Source organism: Ranitomeya imitator, chromosome 7 (assembly GCF_032444005.1).
Source record: "Ranitomeya imitator isolate aRanImi1 chromosome 7, aRanImi1.pri, whole genome shotgun sequence".
Lineage (NCBI taxonomy): Eukaryota > Metazoa > Chordata > Amphibia > Anura > Dendrobatidae > Ranitomeya > Ranitomeya imitator.
Window position 1 is genome coordinate 90260210 of NC_091288.1, and position 20491 is coordinate 90280700.

General features: G+C 42.2%; 1 protein-coding gene across 3 annotated transcripts in view; it reads left to right on the plus strand.

The window, feature by feature from the left end:
• The window catches only part of NBEAL1 (neurobeachin like 1), a 287965-nt gene that overhangs the window by 215664 nt on the left and 51810 nt on the right, over positions 1-20491 (plus strand). For all 3 annotated transcript variants that reach the window (XM_069733637.1, XM_069733636.1, XM_069733638.1), the window contains 4 exons: positions 5691-5996; positions 11438-11587; positions 12071-12228; positions 12308-12432. In XM_069733637.1, coding sequence (XP_069589738.1) covers positions 5691-5996; positions 11438-11587; positions 12071-12228; positions 12308-12432 — 739 coding nt within the window. The remainder of the gene's footprint in view (positions 1-5690; positions 5997-11437; positions 11588-12070; positions 12229-12307; positions 12433-20491) is intronic.

The following is a 20491-nucleotide window of genomic DNA, read 5'->3' on the forward strand; positions in this document are numbered from 1 at the left end:
GTTTTAGGAATAAGCCCGGGTGCCACACTGAATCAAAGGCCTTTTTAAAGTCCACAAAGCAGGCGTATATCTTCCCATTCTTTGTATTGTAGACATGTCTCTGAATGAGGCTGTGCAGAGTATAGATGTGGTCAGTGGTGCGGTAGTTCGGCATGAACCCTGCTTGGCTCTTGCTGAGGACGTTGTGCTCGGTGAGGAAGGTGAGGATCCTCTTGTTCAGGATACTGTTGAACAGTTTTCCCAGGTTGCTGCTGATGCATATGCCTCTGTAGTTGGCTGGGTCATACCTGTCCCCACTCTTGTGGATGGGTGTGATGAGGCCTTGGTTCCAGGTACGAGGGAAGTAGCCGGCACTCAGCACAATATTGAAGAGTTTAACCATTGCAGCCTGTATTTCTGGTGGGCTGTACTTCAGCATTTCTGGTAGGATTCCATCCAGGCCACCGGCTTTTCTACATCTTATGGAGGAGAGTCTCTCGGTTACTTCCTGTAGTGTTATAGGTGTATCCACCGGGTTTTGGAAGTTTTTGATTTTTTCCTCCATTGCTTTTAGTTTTGCCATTATGTTTTCCTGTTCTTGGCTTAGTCCTTCCTTTGGAATGTCCTTATAAAGGTCTCTGAAGTATTGGAGCCAGAGGTTGCCATTTTGGATATGGTTGTTGTTTTTCTTGTTTTTGGTGCCCATGTGGTTCCATAGTTCCCAGAAGGAGTTGTCTTGGAGGGCGTCTTGGAGTTGGTTAAGCTTGGTAGAGATGTAACTCTGCTTCTTCCTCCTGAGGATGGTTTTGTACTGCTTTTGTATGGAGTCATAGGCTTCCCTCAGACCCAGGTGGTTGGGGTCTCTGTGTTTCTTGTTGGAGGCTGTTCTCAGGGTCTTCCGTACAGCTTTACATTCTCTGTCAAACCAGCCATTGACCTGTGTTTCTTTTGGTCTCTTGTAGTCGACTTTTTTAAGGTCGGACAGTCTGGCCATTGCGTAGAATATATTGTTGAGGTCCTTTGCTGCTTGGCTCACTCCCTCTGGGTTTGGCATGTACTCGAGGTTGTAGAAGTGGTGGAGCATCCGCTGTATTTCAGGTCTGCTGGAAGCTTCTTTATATTTTAGTGCCGACATTTTGGACCATTTATAGGATGGAGGCCGGGTGAAGAGGCCGCTCTGCTGTGGCTTCTGAGTGGATGGTTTCTCTGTAGATTTCATGTACAGAAGAAGTTGGCTGTGGTCTGACAGGTGCGTTTGTGGGGTGACTATGAAGGCGCTGACATCTGCCAGGTTCAGGTCTGTAATGGCGTAATCAACTACACTCCTCCCTACATGGGAGTTTAGTGTATACCTTCCTAAGGAGTCACCCTTGCTTCGTCCATTAAGGATATGAAGTCCTAAACTTTTACATACGTTCAGGAGCTTTCTGCCACTTTTGTTGACTGTACTGTCATAGCTGTTTCTCTCAGTGTGTACAGGTTCTTGGCCGTCGTTCTCTGCTCCAAGTATGTAGATGTTTCCATCCGTGGTCAGGAAGTCTCTCTCTCTCCCTGTTCTTGCATTGAGGTCTCCAAAGATGAGAACTTTGCCCAGGGCCTGAAAATGAGTGGCTTCTCTTTGTAAGATCTCGAAGCAGTCTGGATTGAAGTAGGGGGACTCTGGCGGTGGTATATAGGTGGCACAGAGGTGGACATCAGACTGACAGGTGAGGATGGAGCTGCTGATTCTGATCCATATGTGGCTGCCTCCTTTCTTCACCGGTTTGATGTACTGGTGGAGCTCCTCTTTATACCAGATCGCTACTCCTCCTGAGCCCCGGCCCTGTTTGATGTTTTTATTTTTCTGGGCATGGACCAAGAATTCCTTGTATCCAATAGGCACCAGGGATTCGTTTTCGGCTCTGGTCTATGTTTCCAGGAGGATCTGAATGTCTATATTTTTCATACTTTGTATAAAATCAGGGTCCTTTGTTTTAGATCCAAAGGTTGAGGCGTTGAGACCCTGGATATTCCAGCTGCTGATTGTAAGTGAAGACATTCTTCTGTGTGGTTTGTGTGTATATACCTTGTAATGAGTATGGCTGTGTGGGACAAACTGGATTTCTGACAGTTTTATAGAAGTGCTTGGTTCCATCTTGTCACATTATTATTCTGCGCAGTGCATTGAGCAGGTTCTTTATCTCATCCCTATCTCTGCTCTGCATGTGTCTGTGTGGGCTTGGTGGTCTCCTCCGTGGAGGTCTCCACCTCCGATGGTCTGACACTGGGTGAAGAGCTTTGTTTCCAGCTTCAGGAGGTAGCCTTGGGGTTTTCTGCTTTATCGTTCTCGGGGGTCTTTCAGTGTGATTATGGCCCCTGTTGAATCCAGGCCCGGGGTCTCTGTTTAGCACGATGTCCTTCAGCTCTTTGGCCAGGAGGCTGACCCCTTGTTTGTTGAGGTGTTTATCATCGTGCAGGTGACTCTTGTTTATGGAGAAGTGTTGTGCCAGGGTCACGTTTGGCACAGTCTTGATCTTTTCAGTCAGTTCTGCATTGATGGCTTGGGTGGTTGGCCTGGGTATGTCCTTTCTTGGGAGCAGCGATGACAGAATGATTTTACTGTCCGGGAATTTTAGTTTTGCCATCTTTGCCAGGTTGATCAGTTGTTCTGCGATCTGCTGGTCTGGCAGGTTATTTGTACCCGTGTGTATAATAATGTGCTTTGGGTTGGTAAACCGTGGTCTACTGATGACCTCTGTCACCTGTTCAATATTTGCACAGCGGATTGTACCGACCTGTTTTCCTGGGAATAGCCACTGTGTATTTAGGTACTTCCCATTTGAGTCCATTATTAGGACAATATCAGGACTTTGTGATGTCTTGGGTGGGCTACGGTGCTGCTGACGGGGGTCTGTGGTGCTGGCTTTGCTGGTGGCTGGTTCTCTTCTCTCTTCCATCTCTCTGGTTTCAGGATTTGAGTCCATTATTAGGACAGTATCAGGTCTGTCTGGGGATCTCTATGTGAGCATTAGAGATAGCTGCAGTAGCTGCTGGGGCTTGTAGTCCTTTATAGGTTTGTGCCTGCTCTTTGATATCAGAAAAGCAATTTTCAAATTGCTGCAGAATCTCCTCGGTCCCCTGCGCCATGACTGTGCCATTGTGGTATAGGATTATGGTGAGCGCATTGGTGTCCTCATCTGCTTGGCTGGGAATTTTAATCTGCTGGGCATACTTAGCGTTGGATTTAGATACATGTTTATATCGATTGCACAGCGCAGTGTGCCAGGCTGAGGGTTGGTCTGTATAGAATAATACATTGGTTTTTCTTTTTGGTTCTTCCTTTGTGAAAGCTGCATAAAGATTCTCTGGATTCTCTCTAATGTAGTCCATCTTACGTTTATTGCCCCCCTGTGTTATCTCCTGATCTGGCCCCCAGCATTCCTGTGTCTCTGGCTCTGGGCTTTGTTCATTTACTTGTTCTAAATTTGTGTTTTCCATTTTGTAGTTATATGTTAATTATAATTCTTGTTTCTAAGGAGGTTAATTTGTAGCAAGTCTATAGGTTGTGTTGTAGTTAAAGAATTCTCCTACCTTCTATAGGTCCAGGTATCAGGATGTCAGATGTATGATGTCGGCTGCTTCCAGTCTGTGTCCTCCAGGAGATTCTTGTTTTGTCCTTTAAATCCTCCAATTCTTCCTCTTTTCATAAAGAGTAAAGTCCAGTTCAGTCCAGATCACTTTTATGTTCCACGGAGTTGAGTTTTTCCAGGTTTTGTCTTACAGCTGCCTCATTACAAGGTATAAAGTGATGGAAATTCAGGAGCTCATGTTTAGTGCTTCTTACTCCTAGGAATGGTGGGCGTGGATGTGTACATATATATATATATATATATATATATATATATATATATATATATATATATATATATATATATATATATATATATATATATATATATTATTATGTGTGTGTATGTGTATATATATATATATATATATATATATATATATATATATATATATATATATATATATATATATATATATATATATATATATATATAATCATCGTGATTACTCGCTAATCCTGCCCCCTGCACAGAGGCTCTACCTCCCACCACATCACCACACATAATCCTGCCCCCACCACATCACCACGCATAATCCCGCCCCCACGCCATTACCACACATAATCCCGCCCCCCAACATTACCACACACAATCCCGCCTCCCCATCACACACAATCCCGCCCCCACCACATTACCACACACAATCCCGCCCCCCACCACATTACCACACACAATCCCGCCCCCCACCACATTACCACACAATCCCCCCACCACATTACCACACATAATCCTGCCCCCACCCCATTACCACACATAATCCTGCCCCCACCCCATTACCACACACAATCCCGCCCCCCCACCACATTACGACACACAATCTCACCCCCCCACCACATTACCACAGATAATACCGCCCCCCCACCCCATTACACACACAATCAAGCCCCCCACCCCGTTACCACACATAATCCCGCCCCCCCACCCCATTACCACACATAATTCCGCCCCCCCCACCCCATTACCACACATAATTCCGCCCCCCCACCCCATTACCACACATAATTCCGCCCCCCCACCACATTACCACACACAATCCCGCCCTCACACATTAAATTGTACCTGGTGGAAGTCAAGGAAAGATCTTTGAAAATGAGGAAAATGACTATACATGTAATTGTGTTTACAGAGAAATTTTAACTTAATTTATGTTTCGTTATGAAATTTGTTTAGATGCTGGAATGAATAAAAAACGCACATCTTACTGAATCCAGTTTTTTTTTTATTTTACACTGTGAATGAAATGTATTATTAGTATTCAGATTTTTAATGATGATTATTATTGTTAACTTCATTTTAAGTTAATTTACCACCTGCGTAAGCGCTATTGAATGTTGTCATTATTTACTTTAGTTTAATCACCAGCAGCGTTAATTAGATCGCAATGAGCGTGCCGAGCGTCAGCTGGCTGGAAACAGCTAGTTACTCTATATGGGGATTCAGGTGGCATTATTACTATATGTTAAGGGCGCTCGGCTAACCCTTGGTCCGAACACAGTCAGCGTCCCAGTGCAGTTGGCGTGACGCAGTGATGTCATTGTGCCACCTGCACCAGGACGCTACTGTCATTCTGTAGGTCACAGACCTGTGTTCTGCTAGTTAATGGAGACCCTGCCTGCTTTTACTAGAGTTTAAGTGTATTGATATACTGTGCAGGTCAATACAGTTATGAATGGTGGTTGCCCAGAATTGAGGGTCATCCCCGCAGGGTCTTTCCCCTGTTGCTTTGCTAGTAATTCAAAAATTGCATTGCAAAGGAGGATAGCTGTAGGGAATTTCTTATTCCTACGTTAACTCCCTGAAAGCATTTGTCATTTCTGTTTTGTTTGCGCCTTGTTCTCACTTTGGTATGACACTGCATATAATGAGAGCGTTCTTGGCTGCAGTCAGAAAACATCTGTCAGGTTCTCAGCAGCAGCCTGAGGCTTGGGAATGAAACTGCATAGAAACTTACTACAGTATAAACTCATTTGTACATAAGATGAATTGAAGCCAGATTATTTCACCCTGTTCCACCAAATTACACATTTAGATTTTCTTGTTTTAGAAATGTGTCTGCTATACTGTCCTGTACACAAGGACCATGACAAGTGTCTGTTCTTCCAGGTATGTGCCATGGCTACCGCAAAGCTCAATACTCTGTTGCAAACAAAGGTGATTGAAAAGCAAGAAGAAGCTTGTTACCTGCTTGGGAAACTAGAAGGCATCCTCAGCAAATCTATTCTGGACAGATCGGAAACCTACTCCTTCCTTGTTCCCATTGTAAGGACTTTGGTTTCTAAAATCTATGAACTGCTCTTCATGAACCTCCATTTACCGTCCCTTCCCATTACAAATGGGAGCCCTTCATTGTTTGAAGACTTCCAGGACTATTGCAAGTCTGAGGAATGGAGGATCTTCATAGACAAATTTGTAAGTTTGTTTCAGCTTTTCTTGTCTGCTGATACCTTATGACACAACCAGAAGGGCAGCTAGCAGGGGGATAACTAAAACCAAGGGGAGAGCAAATGGCAAATCAGTGAGCTGAAGAATCCAGAGCTCTGCTTCTCCCTTGTCGCGCAGATCAGTGTGTCTTTCTACAAGCTAGCAGAACATTCGCGTAGCTACCAAAATATCAAAAATTAGCAAAGAAATGCTGAGTGATCTGCTCGTCACCAGAATAACTTGCCGAGTGCTGTCCAGCTAAGTAGTTGGAGAATGACCGTTCAGCTGAAGACAGCTCATTATCTTGTAGCTGCATGCTGCCTGACACTGCGTATGTACCTCCATTAATTGCTTTTCCAGGTATTTGTATAGGGGGCCAGTCAAAGTATATGGTGAGTTGTCTTTGACAAAACATTAAAGTGGGGTTGCCCACCCAGTCTGTGTTACGAACAAATCCACCAACTTTTTTTTTTCTGCTTGGGTCTAAGAGTCACCCACCTCTTCTTTGTACTCTTGCTTAGCTCCATGTCGGTCTCCTTGCTTCTTCTGGCAAGGACGTTGCATGACTGCTGCAGCCAACCACTGGCCACAGGGATGACCAACACGTCAAAGTTATGGCCAGTGACTGGCTGCAGTGGTCGTGTGCCATTTTCCAGAAGATTAAGAAAGTAGATAACTGAGGGACTTGGGCAGCAGTACAAGGGGAAAGTGAGGTATCAGTAGGTGAGTGTAGATTTTATTTTACAATTCAGTAGGCCTATTTCAAACCTTGAGAACATGTGGACAACCAAGACCCGTAAAATAACTTTTTTTCGTTGTCTTCTCAAAAATGATTAAAAATGAGTCTAGTCTGATCATGGTAAACAACATTTTGGCACATACTAGATATTCAATACTTCCTACTGTATGAGATTGTTCTCTCTCACTTAAGGTGCACTTTACTGGCAGATTGAGAATGAGTGTTCCCGATTGGCCAGCATAAACAAGCAGGCTACATATCGTGTTAACACTGTTTCACCCAATAAATGATTTTAAACTTGCGCAGAGCATGGTCTAACTTCGCTGACAGTTATAATGCATTGCAATGCATTATACCAGTGATTAGAGTAATAAAAGTTAAAGTACCTTGGTGGTACTAAGTGAAAAAGTAAAAAAAAAAAAAGTTAAAAACAAAATTGTAAAAAAAAAACACAACAATATTATACCAATAAATACATTTATACAAAAATAAGCAAAAAAAAGTACACATTGGGTCGTCCAGACGTGGCAATACCAAATCTATAAAACTGTCACACTATTTAACCCCTTCAGTGAACACTGTACAGTAAAATGAATTTAAAAAGTGGCAAAAAACTATGCTTTTTCATTAAACATCCGAACAAAAAGCAGAATAAATAGCGATCAAAAAGACTAATGTAAATAAAATTGGTATACCGGAACACCTCATCTTGTCCCTCAAAAAACAAGCCACCCATACAGCTCCATCAGTGGAAAATGAAAAAGCTACAGCTCTTAGATTATAGTGATACAAAAACCATTACCGTGTTTTTTTTTTCTAAAAAATTTTTGTAAAAAAAAACATAAAAAAATACAAATTTGATATTGCTGTAATTGTACTGACCAAAAGAAAAAAATGCGGTCATCAATTTTACTGTACACGGAATGACCTAAAAAAAAAAAAAAATTACAATAAACAATTCTTGAATTGCTGGTTATTGTTCATTCTACCTCCCAAAAATTAGAATACAAAGCGATCAAAAAATTTTAACATTAAAAACATCAACTTGTTCCGCAGAAAACAAGTCTTCACATCATTGTCAGGTGAAATACAGAAAAATTATAGCCATCAAAATGTGGCAATTCAAAAACATTTTTTTCATTGTGTGTGACAGCAGCCAAACGTAAAAAAAAAACTGTTCTAAATCTGTTGTCGCTGTAACCGCGCCGACCCGAAGAATAAAGCCATTTTATCAATTATACTGCACTAGGAATGGCATTAGAAAATAAATCCAATTTTTGATATGTAACGAGAGAAGAAAGGTAGGCCTTAAAAATGGGAATCACCACCAAATAAGTACGGTAACAAACCACAGCTTTATTTTACATGTATAAATACAAAAGGCAAAGCACACTTAAAAACATTTAAAACAAGGGGATATGAAATAACCCCATAAACAGAGGCCCAAAATAAGGCAAAAAACCCGCACAGAACCAAACAGAGTACAATACACATGCCCACTGATATTAGTGGCCTACAATGACAGCATGATGATAGAATATGTAGAATAACTGTGACCAGCCCAAACATGCCTTTTTATCTGTCACTCAAATATAAAGGAGCCATGATAACCTGAGGACGTACATAATCTACTGCACAGGACAATATGAGTGCCGTGATGTACACAAATAGAACGGCTGTGCCAAGAACATGGGGCTAGCCATAAAGATGGTAAAGGCAGGGTTGAAAATACGGATGCCGATAAAAAAAAAAAAAAAGCTGTCCAATACCCACCCAAAATACGACCAGGCGCCTGAAAGGAATGAAGTGCATAAATGGCAAAATCCTATGACCACCGGTCATGGACAGGACCAAGTGAGCATGTGTACCCTGGAAATGGGAGGTGCGGGCTGCAGACACACAACGCGTGTCGCCACGCACTGACGAAGCCACCATGAGGTTTTCCCATGTCATGAGAAATTTTGGTCCACTCCTCTTTGCAGATCATCTCTAAATCATTACGATTTTGAGGCGTCACTTGGCAACTCGGAGCTACATCTTCTTCCATAAGTTTTCTATGTTGCCTTGGCTGTATGTTTTGGGTCATTGTCTTGCTGGAAGACTCAGCCACGACCCATTTTTAATGTCCTAGCAGAGGGATGGAGGTTGTCACTCAGGATTTTACGGTACATGGCTCCATCTATTTTCCCATTGATGCGGTGAAGTAGTCCTGTGACCTTAGCAGTGAAACACTCCCAAAACATAATGTTTCCACCTCCATGCTTGATAGTAGGGACGGTGTTCTTTGGGTCATAGGCAGCATTTCTCTTCCTCCAAACACGGCTAATTGAGTTAATGCCAAAGACCCAAATTTTTGTCTCATCTGACCACAGCACCTTCTCCCGATCACTCACAGAATCATCCAGGTGTTCAATGGCAGACTTCAGACGGGCCTGCACATACGCCTACTTGATCAGGGAGACTTCGAGGGCACTGCAGGATTTTAAACCTGTACGGCGTAATGTGTTAACAATGGTTTTCTTGGTGACTGTGGTCCCAGCTGCATTGAGATCATTATAAGTTCCCCGTGTAGATTTAGGCTGATCTCTCACCTTCCTTATGATCAAGGATACCCCACGAGGTGAGACTTTGCATGGTGCCCCAGATCGATGTCGATTGACAGACAATTTATATTTCTTCCTTTTTCTTATTGTTGCACCAACAGTTGTCACCCAGCGTCTTACTTATGGTTTTGTAGCCCATTCCACCAGCTTTGTGCAGGTCTATGATCTTATCCCTGACATCCTTATAAAGCTCTTTGGTCTTGCCCATGTTGTAAAGGTTAAAGTTTGACTGATTGAGTGTGTGGACAGGAGTCTTTTATAAAGGTGACTATGTAAGACAGCTGTCTTTAATGCAGGTAACGCGTTGATTAGGAGCTTCTAACTGGTCTGTAGGAGCTAGAACTCTTAATGGTTAAAAGGGGATCAAATATTTCTCACTTCAAAATTCCAATAAATGTATATAACTTATACAATGTGATTTTCTGAATTTTGATATGCTATCCCTGTGTTTAATTTTAAGGGTAGCTTAATTTTGACTGTTCATGTCTTTGTCAGTGGGCAAACTTACAAAATCAGCAAGGGATCAAATACTTATTTCCCCCACTGTATTAGATTATCTCAGCACAGGAACATTATATTTAAACACAGCCAATTGTGGAACTTATTATTCCATTATCTATTAGTTAAAATGAACCTTTATTTGTGGGGAAACCCCCTTTAATTAGTGAAACAAAAATTCAACATTTGTAAGAAAAAAATGGCTCCATTTTCTGAGACCCGTAGCGTCTCCATATTTTTATTATCTGGGACTAGGTGAAGGCTTATTTTTTTCACTCTCAGCTGACTTTTTTATTGATTCCATTTTAAGGTAGATACGATGTTTTGATTGCCTGTTATTGCATTTTATTGCAATGTTGCACCTGTCAAAAATACGTAATCCTGGTTTTTCAATTTTTTTTTCTTGTTGCACTGCTTACCGATTGGATTAATTTACTAAGATCGGACATTTCTGAACCTGGCGATGCCAAATGTGTATTTTTTAAATTATTGTTTTATTTTCAGTAGGGCAAAAGGGGGATAATTTGACCTTTCTTAAATTATTTTTTTTTAAACTTTTTTTTTTCTAACTTTTTACTTGCTTCATTAGTCACTTTAGGAGACTTGAAGCTGCAATCATCTGATTGCTTCAGCACTGCTATGTGTAGCATAAATCACAATCTCCTATGAGCCAAGTGCTGGCCTTCATCGGAGATTTACAATGACTGGCATGGGGTCTTCTGCAGACCCCTGACTGTCATGACAACTAGAGTTGATCGAATAGCTTCAGGTAACTGCTGACCCGTATAGCTATAGCGCTTACCGAATAGATGCGAGCTCAGTGCTGGAGCAACTTACTAATGTGCTCATCTTTTCACTAGTTTCCCCGCCTTCAGATACCCACCCAGATCCTGGCATGTCCATTTCCTGCTTGGGCATAACGGAGAGCATTTCCTGTGTCTGCACATGATCTGCTTTGTGAAGGGGGCTGGCTGACCTTTCAGTAGCTAAAGCAGCCCACTTCTGTCATTTCAAGTGCATAGACAATGAATGGGGCTTGTCTAATTATTGAAATAAAATTATGTGTTGACCACAACACAGAAATCTGTTTACCCGGAATTAATTGGATATTTATTTCTTGCTAAGTTTTGGCACCTAAAATTTCTAGATCTTGATTAAGTTCAGATATTATATGTAAAACTTGTTACTTGGTTTATGAGGCTCAAACCAGGGGTAGCATGAATCGGGGTCTGGCTATGTGAACGCAGCCAGGTCTGTTTTCTGTGAAATGCTCCGGCGTTGTAGAGGTAAGAGTTTGAAGCGTCAACCAGGGATCATAGCCAGAAACTTGGCTTCTCCCCAGTCCCCTCTAACTGATTGACTGGTGCCCCCAAGTTACCGTATGTATTCTCTGACACACTGGAGAATTTCTCAGAAAAATATACCAGTCTGGACTGGTGCAGTCCGGCTCGGATTCCTGCAGCTTGTGGGTCGGGGAGCAGGAATCTACTTATGGGTTGGCTTTCATTCTCACAATGCACATTCAAGAGGTTAATGCTTATTCTTATGATATTTAAAGTTTTCTGAAAGTATTTCTCTATTATTACCAGATTATCCCTTATATGAAACAATATGAAGCGGACACATTTAGCAAAAGTCACGAGCAAATGGCTTTGTATTGGAAGGAGTGTCATGAGGCTCACATGGTGAATATGCACAAGCGTGAGCGCGATAGAGGTGAAAGCAAGCTGAAGTTTCAGGTATCTGTCATTGTCCTTGGGGAAGAAAACAAACATAAACCTAATAAAACTTTTGCACACACCGCTTTCTTTAATTATGTAAACTTTATGTGGCAGAATGTTTCCGTATTTCTTTTTCCTGAATATTGTACATTGTACCTCTCTCTTCTCTTTGAAGTGTAATTTTCTCTTTCTCTCTGTGGTCCTCTTTAAAGGGATTGTCTCACAAGAGTCAGAAATATCTGAATGATTTTTGTTTCACCTCTGGGACTTGCACCCATTTCCAGAACAGGGGTCTCTCGATCTCTCATTCTGGCTGTCGTCCCACCACCAATGGGCGTAGAGGTGTCCGCACATGCTAGTTCTCATCATTCATTGTTATAGGAGTGAAGAATCCAGCTCCGCAAACACTCTTGGCTGCATTCATAATTCCTATACCAATGGTGGATCGGGGGGACCCCTTTACAGTGAGCTTCAGACTTAATTCTCCTCTTATGCTTTTAGGAATTTTTTTTTGAGCCGTTTAATAGAAAAGCGCGTCAGGAGAACTTGCGCTACAATAGCATGTTAAAGCAAATCAACAGCCAGTACACGGCCACTTTAAGACAATGGAAAGCCGCACAAAGATACCTCACCTGTGAACGTGGACCTTGGGCTGACAGGTTAGGGCCATTGGAATGCTCTCTTTGACCAACTCTGTATGTGTATTTCTTAATGATCTGTATGGCGTTTTCCTCTAAGGAAAGAGAACTGGGAATACTGGAAGCTCTCCAATGTAGAGAACTACTCACGTATGAGGCTCAAACTGGTGCAGAATAACAACTTTGACCGCCATTTAGAAGCTAGTAATTTGCGTGATAACTTGGGTAAGTTCAAATTTAGATTAGAACGTCTCCTAAATGTCTCGTTTGAAAGCATGTCATTTGCTGTATGTTCTCTCTTAAAAATACTGTGGTTTTATTAGATCTTGTCTTTAATTATCCTGCAATTGTCAAACCGAATTTAGATGACACCGGTTTCGTTATTGGTGGAAAAAAATCTAATCAATTCATTTGACTGCATTACACACACTTCTAATGTCAAGATAAAACTTCTTTATTTGTATCCTTAGATATGACATTACTACATTGTTGTGTTGCATCTATTTTATGTCATGATAGATCTGCAGGTTTTTTTTGACTGAAGGAAATTTATAATCAGAAGATATCAATATTTTTTTCTCAATATCATTCTGTGTAAAATAAAAAAAAAAGATATATATTTTTTAATATTATATTTAAAATAAATAGGTGAACATTGCCCCACCTCTTTCCTTCCCCCCTGCAGGCAGCAGCTGTACATGACCGCTGACACCCTGCAGTATCTGCCCCAACCAGTTTTGGAATGTTTAGGGCCTTTTAACCTCTTAAGTAGCGCTGTCAATCACAACAGCAGTATTTAAGAGGTTAAAAAAAAAACCTTACGGCAGGATTGACACCCCCTGCAAACGTATTTGAGGGGGCCATTCTTTGGCATGTACCCTGCTGTCATCTAATGACCACAGGGTACAGTGGCCTGTGAGGAGATCTAGGTATAAGCCAGGTCTCAGGCACAGACAGTGAGTCAATGACCGGTGTCAGGCACTGCAGTACAAGTACTGCAGTGCTTGAGACCGACGATCAGAATAAAAAATATACATGTCCCACAGTGGCGCTTAGTGAAAAAAACAAAATGAGAAAAAAAAAAGCACACAAGCTCATAAAATCACGTAAAGGCGTTTTGCCACTTAAAACGCAGCCTTTGTGATAAAACAAAAACATTATACATAATTGATATCGCCACGTCCGGAACGACCTGATCTATAAAACTGGTCCATTATTTGTTCCATACGGCAAATAACGTGCAAAATTTAATTCATTTTTGTAAAATATTATAAGCTGTAAAAGCGACAGTCTAAAAAAGATGGAAACCACCGAAACAGACGCCAAACAGACATCAAGGTGTCTCTATCTGCCTCATTATGGTGGGAGGTCTTGTTGGGGTCTAAATCGCATTAATGGTGGGATTTACTCTATAACCCCAAAGTAAGTGCTCAGCGTGGCACACAAGATTGTGATTCGCGTTTCCCCGTAATACGGTTCATCAGGAGGCAAAATATGGAACCAGCTTCTCCATAGATGCAGGCTGTCTGTCTCTCAATCGTGACGCCTGCATCTATGGAGAATCTGGCTCCATATTTTGCCTCCTGATGAACCGTATGACGGGGAAACGCATCAAAGCTGTGGCGGGAAGCTAAGTTTTTCTTTGGGATAACACCCAGTTATGCTTCTTTCAATTGCTCATCAATGTCCATCAAATCTGTTTATCTTTTTGCTCTGATGCGAATCATGATGGACATATGATTATTATCTGAACCAGGCTGTTGAACCAACTATCTATTGGTTATAGTTAAGTAAAAAGGGCAGCACACTGCAGCGCCAAAACATGCAAACTTGAAAACACGAAATTTGAACTGCATTACTGCACTAGAAATATGAAAAATGAGAGCTTTTAGCGCATAAAAATGGCCATATTTATGTGTACCTCGTAGCCACTTTACGGCATCTCTCTTATACGAGGTCCTACGCTTGACCTACCTCACCGAGAATAAACGTCTCCATCTGAATGGGTACATGTGAAACCTCTTCTTGGACTCAAATTCTCTCTTTCTGTGGAGGGGTATTGGACCTACTATAATTAAAACACCTGTGGCTAGGAGGCGGGGAGTGCACGATCAGAAGGCTAAAGAATACATTTCAAAAACCTGACCTGCACATCCAAACATAGACTGAGTGTGAACAGGTGCTGAACCCAGAGTCGCCAACTCGTATATAGTTAAGTAAAAAGGGCAGCACACTGCAGCGCCAAAACATGCAAACTTGAAAACACGAAATTTGAACTGCATTACTGCACTAGAAATATGAAAAATGAGAGCTTTTAGCGCATAAAAATGGCCATATTTATGTGTACCTCGTAGCCACTTTACGGCATCTCTCTTATACGAGGTCCTACGCTTGACCTACCTCACCGAGAATAAACGTCTCCATCTGAATGGGTACATGTGAAACCTCTTCTTGGACTCAAATTCTCTCTTTCTGTGGAGGGGTATTGGACCTACTATAATTAAAACACCTGTGGCTAGGAGGCGGGGAGTGCACGATCAGAAGGCTAAAGAATACATTTCAAAAACCTGACCTGCACATCCAAACATAGACTGAGTGTGAACAGGTGCTGAACCCAGAGTCGCCAACTCGTATATAGTTAAGTAAAAAGGGCAGCACACTGCAGCGCCAAAACATGCAAACTTGAAAACACGAAATTTGAACTGCATTACTGCACTAGAAATATGAAAAATGAGAGCTTTTAGCGCATAAAAATGGCCATATTTATGTGTACCTCGTAGCCACTTTACGGCATCTCTCTTATACGAGGTCCTACGCTTGACCTACCTCACCGAGAATAAACGTCTCCATCTGAATGGGTACATGTGAAACCTCTTCTTGGACTCAAATTCTCTCTTTCTGTGGAGGGGTATTGGACCTACTATAATTAAAACACCTGTGGCTAGGAGGCGGGGAGTGCACGATCAGAAGGCTAAAGAATACATTTCAAAAACCTGACCTGCACATCCAAACATAGACTGAGTGTGAACAGGTGCTGAACCCAGAGTCGCCAACTCGTATATAGTTAAGTAAAAAGGGCAGCACACTGCAGCGCCAAAACATGCAAACTTGAAAACACGAAATTTGAACTGCATTACTGCACTAGAAATATGAAAAATGAGAGCTTTTAGCGCATAAAAATGGCCATATTTATGTGTACCTCGTAGCCACTTTACGGCATCTCTCTTATACGAGGTCCTACGCTTGACCTACCTCACCGAGAATAAACGTCTCCATCTGAATGGGTACATGTGAAACCTCTTCTTGGACTCAAATTCTCTCTTTCTGTGGAGGGGTATTGGACCTACTATAATTAAAACACCTGTGGCTAGGAGGCGGGGAGTGCACGATCAGAAGGCTAAAGAATACATTTCAAAAACCTGACCTGCACATCCAAACATAGACTGAGTGTGAACAGGTGCTGAACCCAGAGTCGCCAACTCGTATATAGTTAAGTAAAAAGGGCAGCACACTGCAGCGCCAAAACATGCAAACTTGAAAACACGAAATTTGAACTGCATTACTGCACTAGAAATATGAAAAATGAGAGCTTTTAGCGCATAAAAATGGCCATATTTATGTGTACCTCGTAGCCACTTTACGGCATCTCTCTTATACGAGGTCCTACGCTTGACCTACCTCACCGAGAATAAACGTCTCCATCTGAATGGGTACATGTGAAACCTCTTCTTGGACTCAAATTCTCTCTTTCTGTGGAGGGGTATTGGACCTACTATAATTAAAACACCTGTGGCTAGGAGGCGGGGAGTGCACGATCAGAAGGCTAAAGAATACATTTCAAAAACCTGACCTGCACATCCAAACATAGACTGAGTGTGAACAGGTGCTGAACCCAGAGTCGCCAACTCGTATATAGTTAAGTAAAAAGGGCAGCACACTGCAGCGCCAAAACATGCAAACTTGAAAACACGAAATTTGAACTGCATTACTGCACTAGAAATATGAAAAATGAGAGCTTTTAGCGCATAAAAATGGCCATATTTATGTGTACCTCGTAGCCACTTTACGGCATCTCTCTTATACGAGGTCCTACGCTTGACCTACCTCACCGAGAATAAACGTCTCCATCTGAATGGGTACATGTGAAACCTCTTCTTGGACTCAAATTCTCTCTTTCTGTGGAGGGGTATTGGACCTACTATAATTAAAACACCTGTGGCTAGGAGGCGGGGAGTGCACGATCAGAAGGCTAAAGAATACATTTCAAAAACCTGACCTGCACATCCAAACATAGACTGAGTGTGAACAGGTGCTGAACCCAGAGTCGCCAACTCGTATATAGTTAAGTAAAAAGGGCAGCACACTGCAGCGCCAAAACATGCAAACTTGAAAACACGAAATTTGAACTGCATTACTGCACTAGAAATATGAAAAATGAGAGCTTTTAGCGCATAAAAATGGCCATATTTATGTGTACCTCGTAGCCACTTTACGGCATCTCTCTTATACGAGGTCCTACGCTTGACCTACCTCACCGAGAATAAACGTCTCCATCTGAATGGGTACATGTGAAACCTCTTCTTGGACTCAAATTCTCTCTTTCTGTGGAGGGGTATTGGACCTACTATAATTAAAACACCTGTGGCTAGGAGGCGGGGAGTGCACGATCAGAAGGCTAAAGAATACATTTCAAAAACCTGACCTGCACATCCAAACATAGACTGAGTGTGAACAGGTGCTGAACCCAGAGTCGCCAACTCGTATATAGTTAAGTAAAAAGGGCAGCACACTGCAGCGCCAAAACATGCAAACTTGAAAACACGAAATTTGAACTGCATTACTGCACTAGAAATATGAAAAATGAGAGCTTTTAGCGCATAAAAATGGCCATATTTATGTGTACCTCGTAGCCACTTTACGGCATCTCTCTTATACGAGGTCCTACGCTTGACCTACCTCACCGAGAATAAACGTCTCCATCTGAATGGGTACATGTGAAACCTCTTCTTGGACTCAAATTCTCTCTTTCTGTGGAGGGGTATTGGACCTACTATAATTAAAACACCTGTGGCTAGGAGGCGGGGAGTGCACGATCAGAAGGCTAAAGAATACATTTCAAAAACCTGACCTGCACATCCAAACATAGACTGAGTGTGAACAGGTGCTGAACCCAGAGTCGCCAACTCGTATATAGTTAAGTAAAAAGGGCAGCACACTGCAGCGCCAAAACATGCAAACTTGAAAACACGAAATTTGAACTGCATTACTGCACTAGAAATATGAAAAATGAGAGCTTTTAGCGCATAAAAATGGCCATATTTATGTGTACCTCGTAGCCACTTTACGGCATCTCTCTTATACGAGGTCCTACGCTTGACCTACCTCACCGAGAATAAACGTCTCCATCTGAATGGGTACATGTGAAACCTCTTCTTGGACTCAAATTCTCTCTTTCTGTGGAGGGGTATTGGACCTACTATAATTAAAACACCTGTGGCTAGGAGGCGGGGAGTGCACGATCAGAAGGCTAAAGAATACATTTCAAAAACCTGACCTGCACATCCAAACATAGACTGAGTGTGAACAGGTGCTGAACCCAGAGTCGCCAACTCGTATATAGTTAAGTAAAAAGGGCAGCACACTGCAGCGCCAAAACATGCAAACTTGAAAACACGAAATTTGAACTGCATTACTGCACTAGAAATATGAAAAATGAGAGCTTTTAGCGCATAAAAATGGCCATATTTATGTGTACCTCGTAGCCACTTTACGGCATCTCTCTTATACGAGGTCCTACGCTTGACCTACCTCACCGAGAATAAACGTCTCCATCTGAATGGGTACATGTGAAACCTCTTCTTGGACTCAAATTCTCTCTTTCTGTGGAGGGGTATTGGACCTACTATAATTAAAACACCTGTGGCTAGGAGGCGGGGAGTGCACGATCAGAAGGCTAAAGAATACATTTCAAAAACCTGACCTGCACATCCAAACATAGACTGAGTGTGAACAGGTGCTAAAAGCTCTCATTTTTCATATTTCTAGTGCAGTAATGCAGTTCAAATTTCGTGTTTTCAAGTTTGCATGTTTTGGCGCTGCAGTGTGCTGCCCTTTTTACTTAACTATATACGAGTTGGCGACTCTGGGTTCAGCACCTGTTCACACTCAGTCTATGTTTGGATGTGCAGGTCAGGTTTTTGAAATGTATTCTTTAGCCTTCTGATCGTGCACTCCCCGCCTCCTAGCCACAGGTGTTTTAATTATAGTAGGTCCAATACCCCTCCACAGAAAGAGAGAATTTGAGTCCAAGAAGAGGTTTCACATGTACCCATTCAGATGGAGACGTTTATTCTCGGTGAGGTAGGTCAAGCGTAGGACCTCGTATAAGAGAGATGCCGTAAAGTGGCTACGAGGTACACATAAATATGGCCATTTTTATGCGCTAAAAGCTCTCATTTTTCATATTTCTAGTGCAGTAATGCAGTTCAAATTTCGTGTTTTCAAGTTTGCATGTTTTGGCGCTGCAGTGTGCTGCCCTTTTTACTTAACTATATACGAGTTGGCGACTCTGGGTTCAGCACCTGTTCACACTCAGTCTATGTTTGGATGTGCAGGTCAGGTTTTTGAAATGTATTCTTTAGCCTTCTGATCGTGCACTCCCCGCCTCCTAGCCACAGGTGTTTTAATTATAGTAGGTCCAATACCCCTCCACAGAAAGAGAGAATTTGAGTCCAAGAAGAGGTTTCACATGTACCCATTCAGATGGAGACGTTTATTCTCGGTGAGGTAGGTCAAGCGTAGGACCTCGTATAAGAGAGATGCCGTAAAGTGGCTACGAGGTACACATAAATATGGCCATTTTTATGCGCTAAAAGCTCTCATTTTTCATATTTCTAGTGCAGTAATGCAGTTCAAATTTCGTGTTTTCAAGTTTGCATGTTTTGGCGCTGCAGTGTGCTGCCCTTTTTACTTAACTATATACGAGTTGGCGACTCTGGGTTCAGCACCTGTTCACACTCAGTCTATGTTTGGATGTGCAGGTCAGGTTTTTGAAATGTATTCTTTAGCCTTCTGATCGTGCACTCCCCGCCTCCTAGCCACAGGTGTTTTAATTATAGTAGGTCCAATACCCCTCCACAGAAAGAGAGAATTTGAGTCCAAGAAGAGGTTTCACATGTACCCATTCAGATGGAGACGTTTATTCTCGGTGAGGTAGGTCAAGCGTAGGACCTCGTATAAGAGAGATGCCGTAAAGTGGCTACGAGGTACACATAAATATGGCCATTTTTATGCGCTAAAAGCTCTCATTTTTCATATTTCTAGTGCAGTAATGCAGTTCAAATTTCGTGTTTTCAAGTTTGCATGTTTTGGCGCTGCAGTGTGCTGCCCTTTTTACTTAACTATATACGAGTTGGCGACTCTGGGTTCAGCACCTGTTCACACTCAGTCTATGTTTGGATGTGCAGGTCAGGTTTTTGAAATGTATTCTTTAGCCTTCTGATCGTGCACTCCCCGCCTCCTAGCCACAGGTGTTTTAATTATAGTAGGTCCAATACCCCTCCACAGAAAGAGAGAATTTGAGTCCAAGAAGAGGTTTCACATGTACCCATTCAGATGGAGACGTTTATTCTCGGTGAGGTAGGTCAAGCGTAGGACCTCGTATAAGAGAGATGCCGTAAAGTGGCTACGAGGTACACATAAATATGGCCATTTTTATGCGCTAAAAGCTCTCATTTTTCATATTTCTAGTGCAGTAATGCAGTTCAAATTTCGTGTTTTCAAGTTTGCATGTTTTGGCGCTGCAGTGTGCTGCCCTTTTTACTTAACTATATACGAGTTGGCGACTCTGGGTTCAGCACCTGTTCACACTCAGTCTATGTTTGGATGTGCAGGTCAGGTTTTTGAAATGTATTCTTTAGCCTTCTGATCGTGCACTCCCCGCCTCCTAGCCACAGGTGTTTTAATTATAGTAGGTCCAATACCCCTCCACAGAAAGAGAGAATTTGAGTCCAAGAAGAGGTTTCACATGTACCCATTCAGATGGAGACGTTTATTCTCGGTGAGGTAGGTCAAGCGTAGGACCTCGTATAAGAGAGATGCCGTAAAGTGGCTACGAGGTACACATAAATATGGCCATTTTTATGCGCTAAAAGCTCTCATTTTTCATATTTCTAGTGCAGTAATGCAGTTCAAATTTCGTGTTTTCAAGTTTGCATGTTTTGGCGCTGCAGTGTGCTGCCCTTTTTACTTAACTATATACGAGTTGGCGACTCTGGGTTCAGCA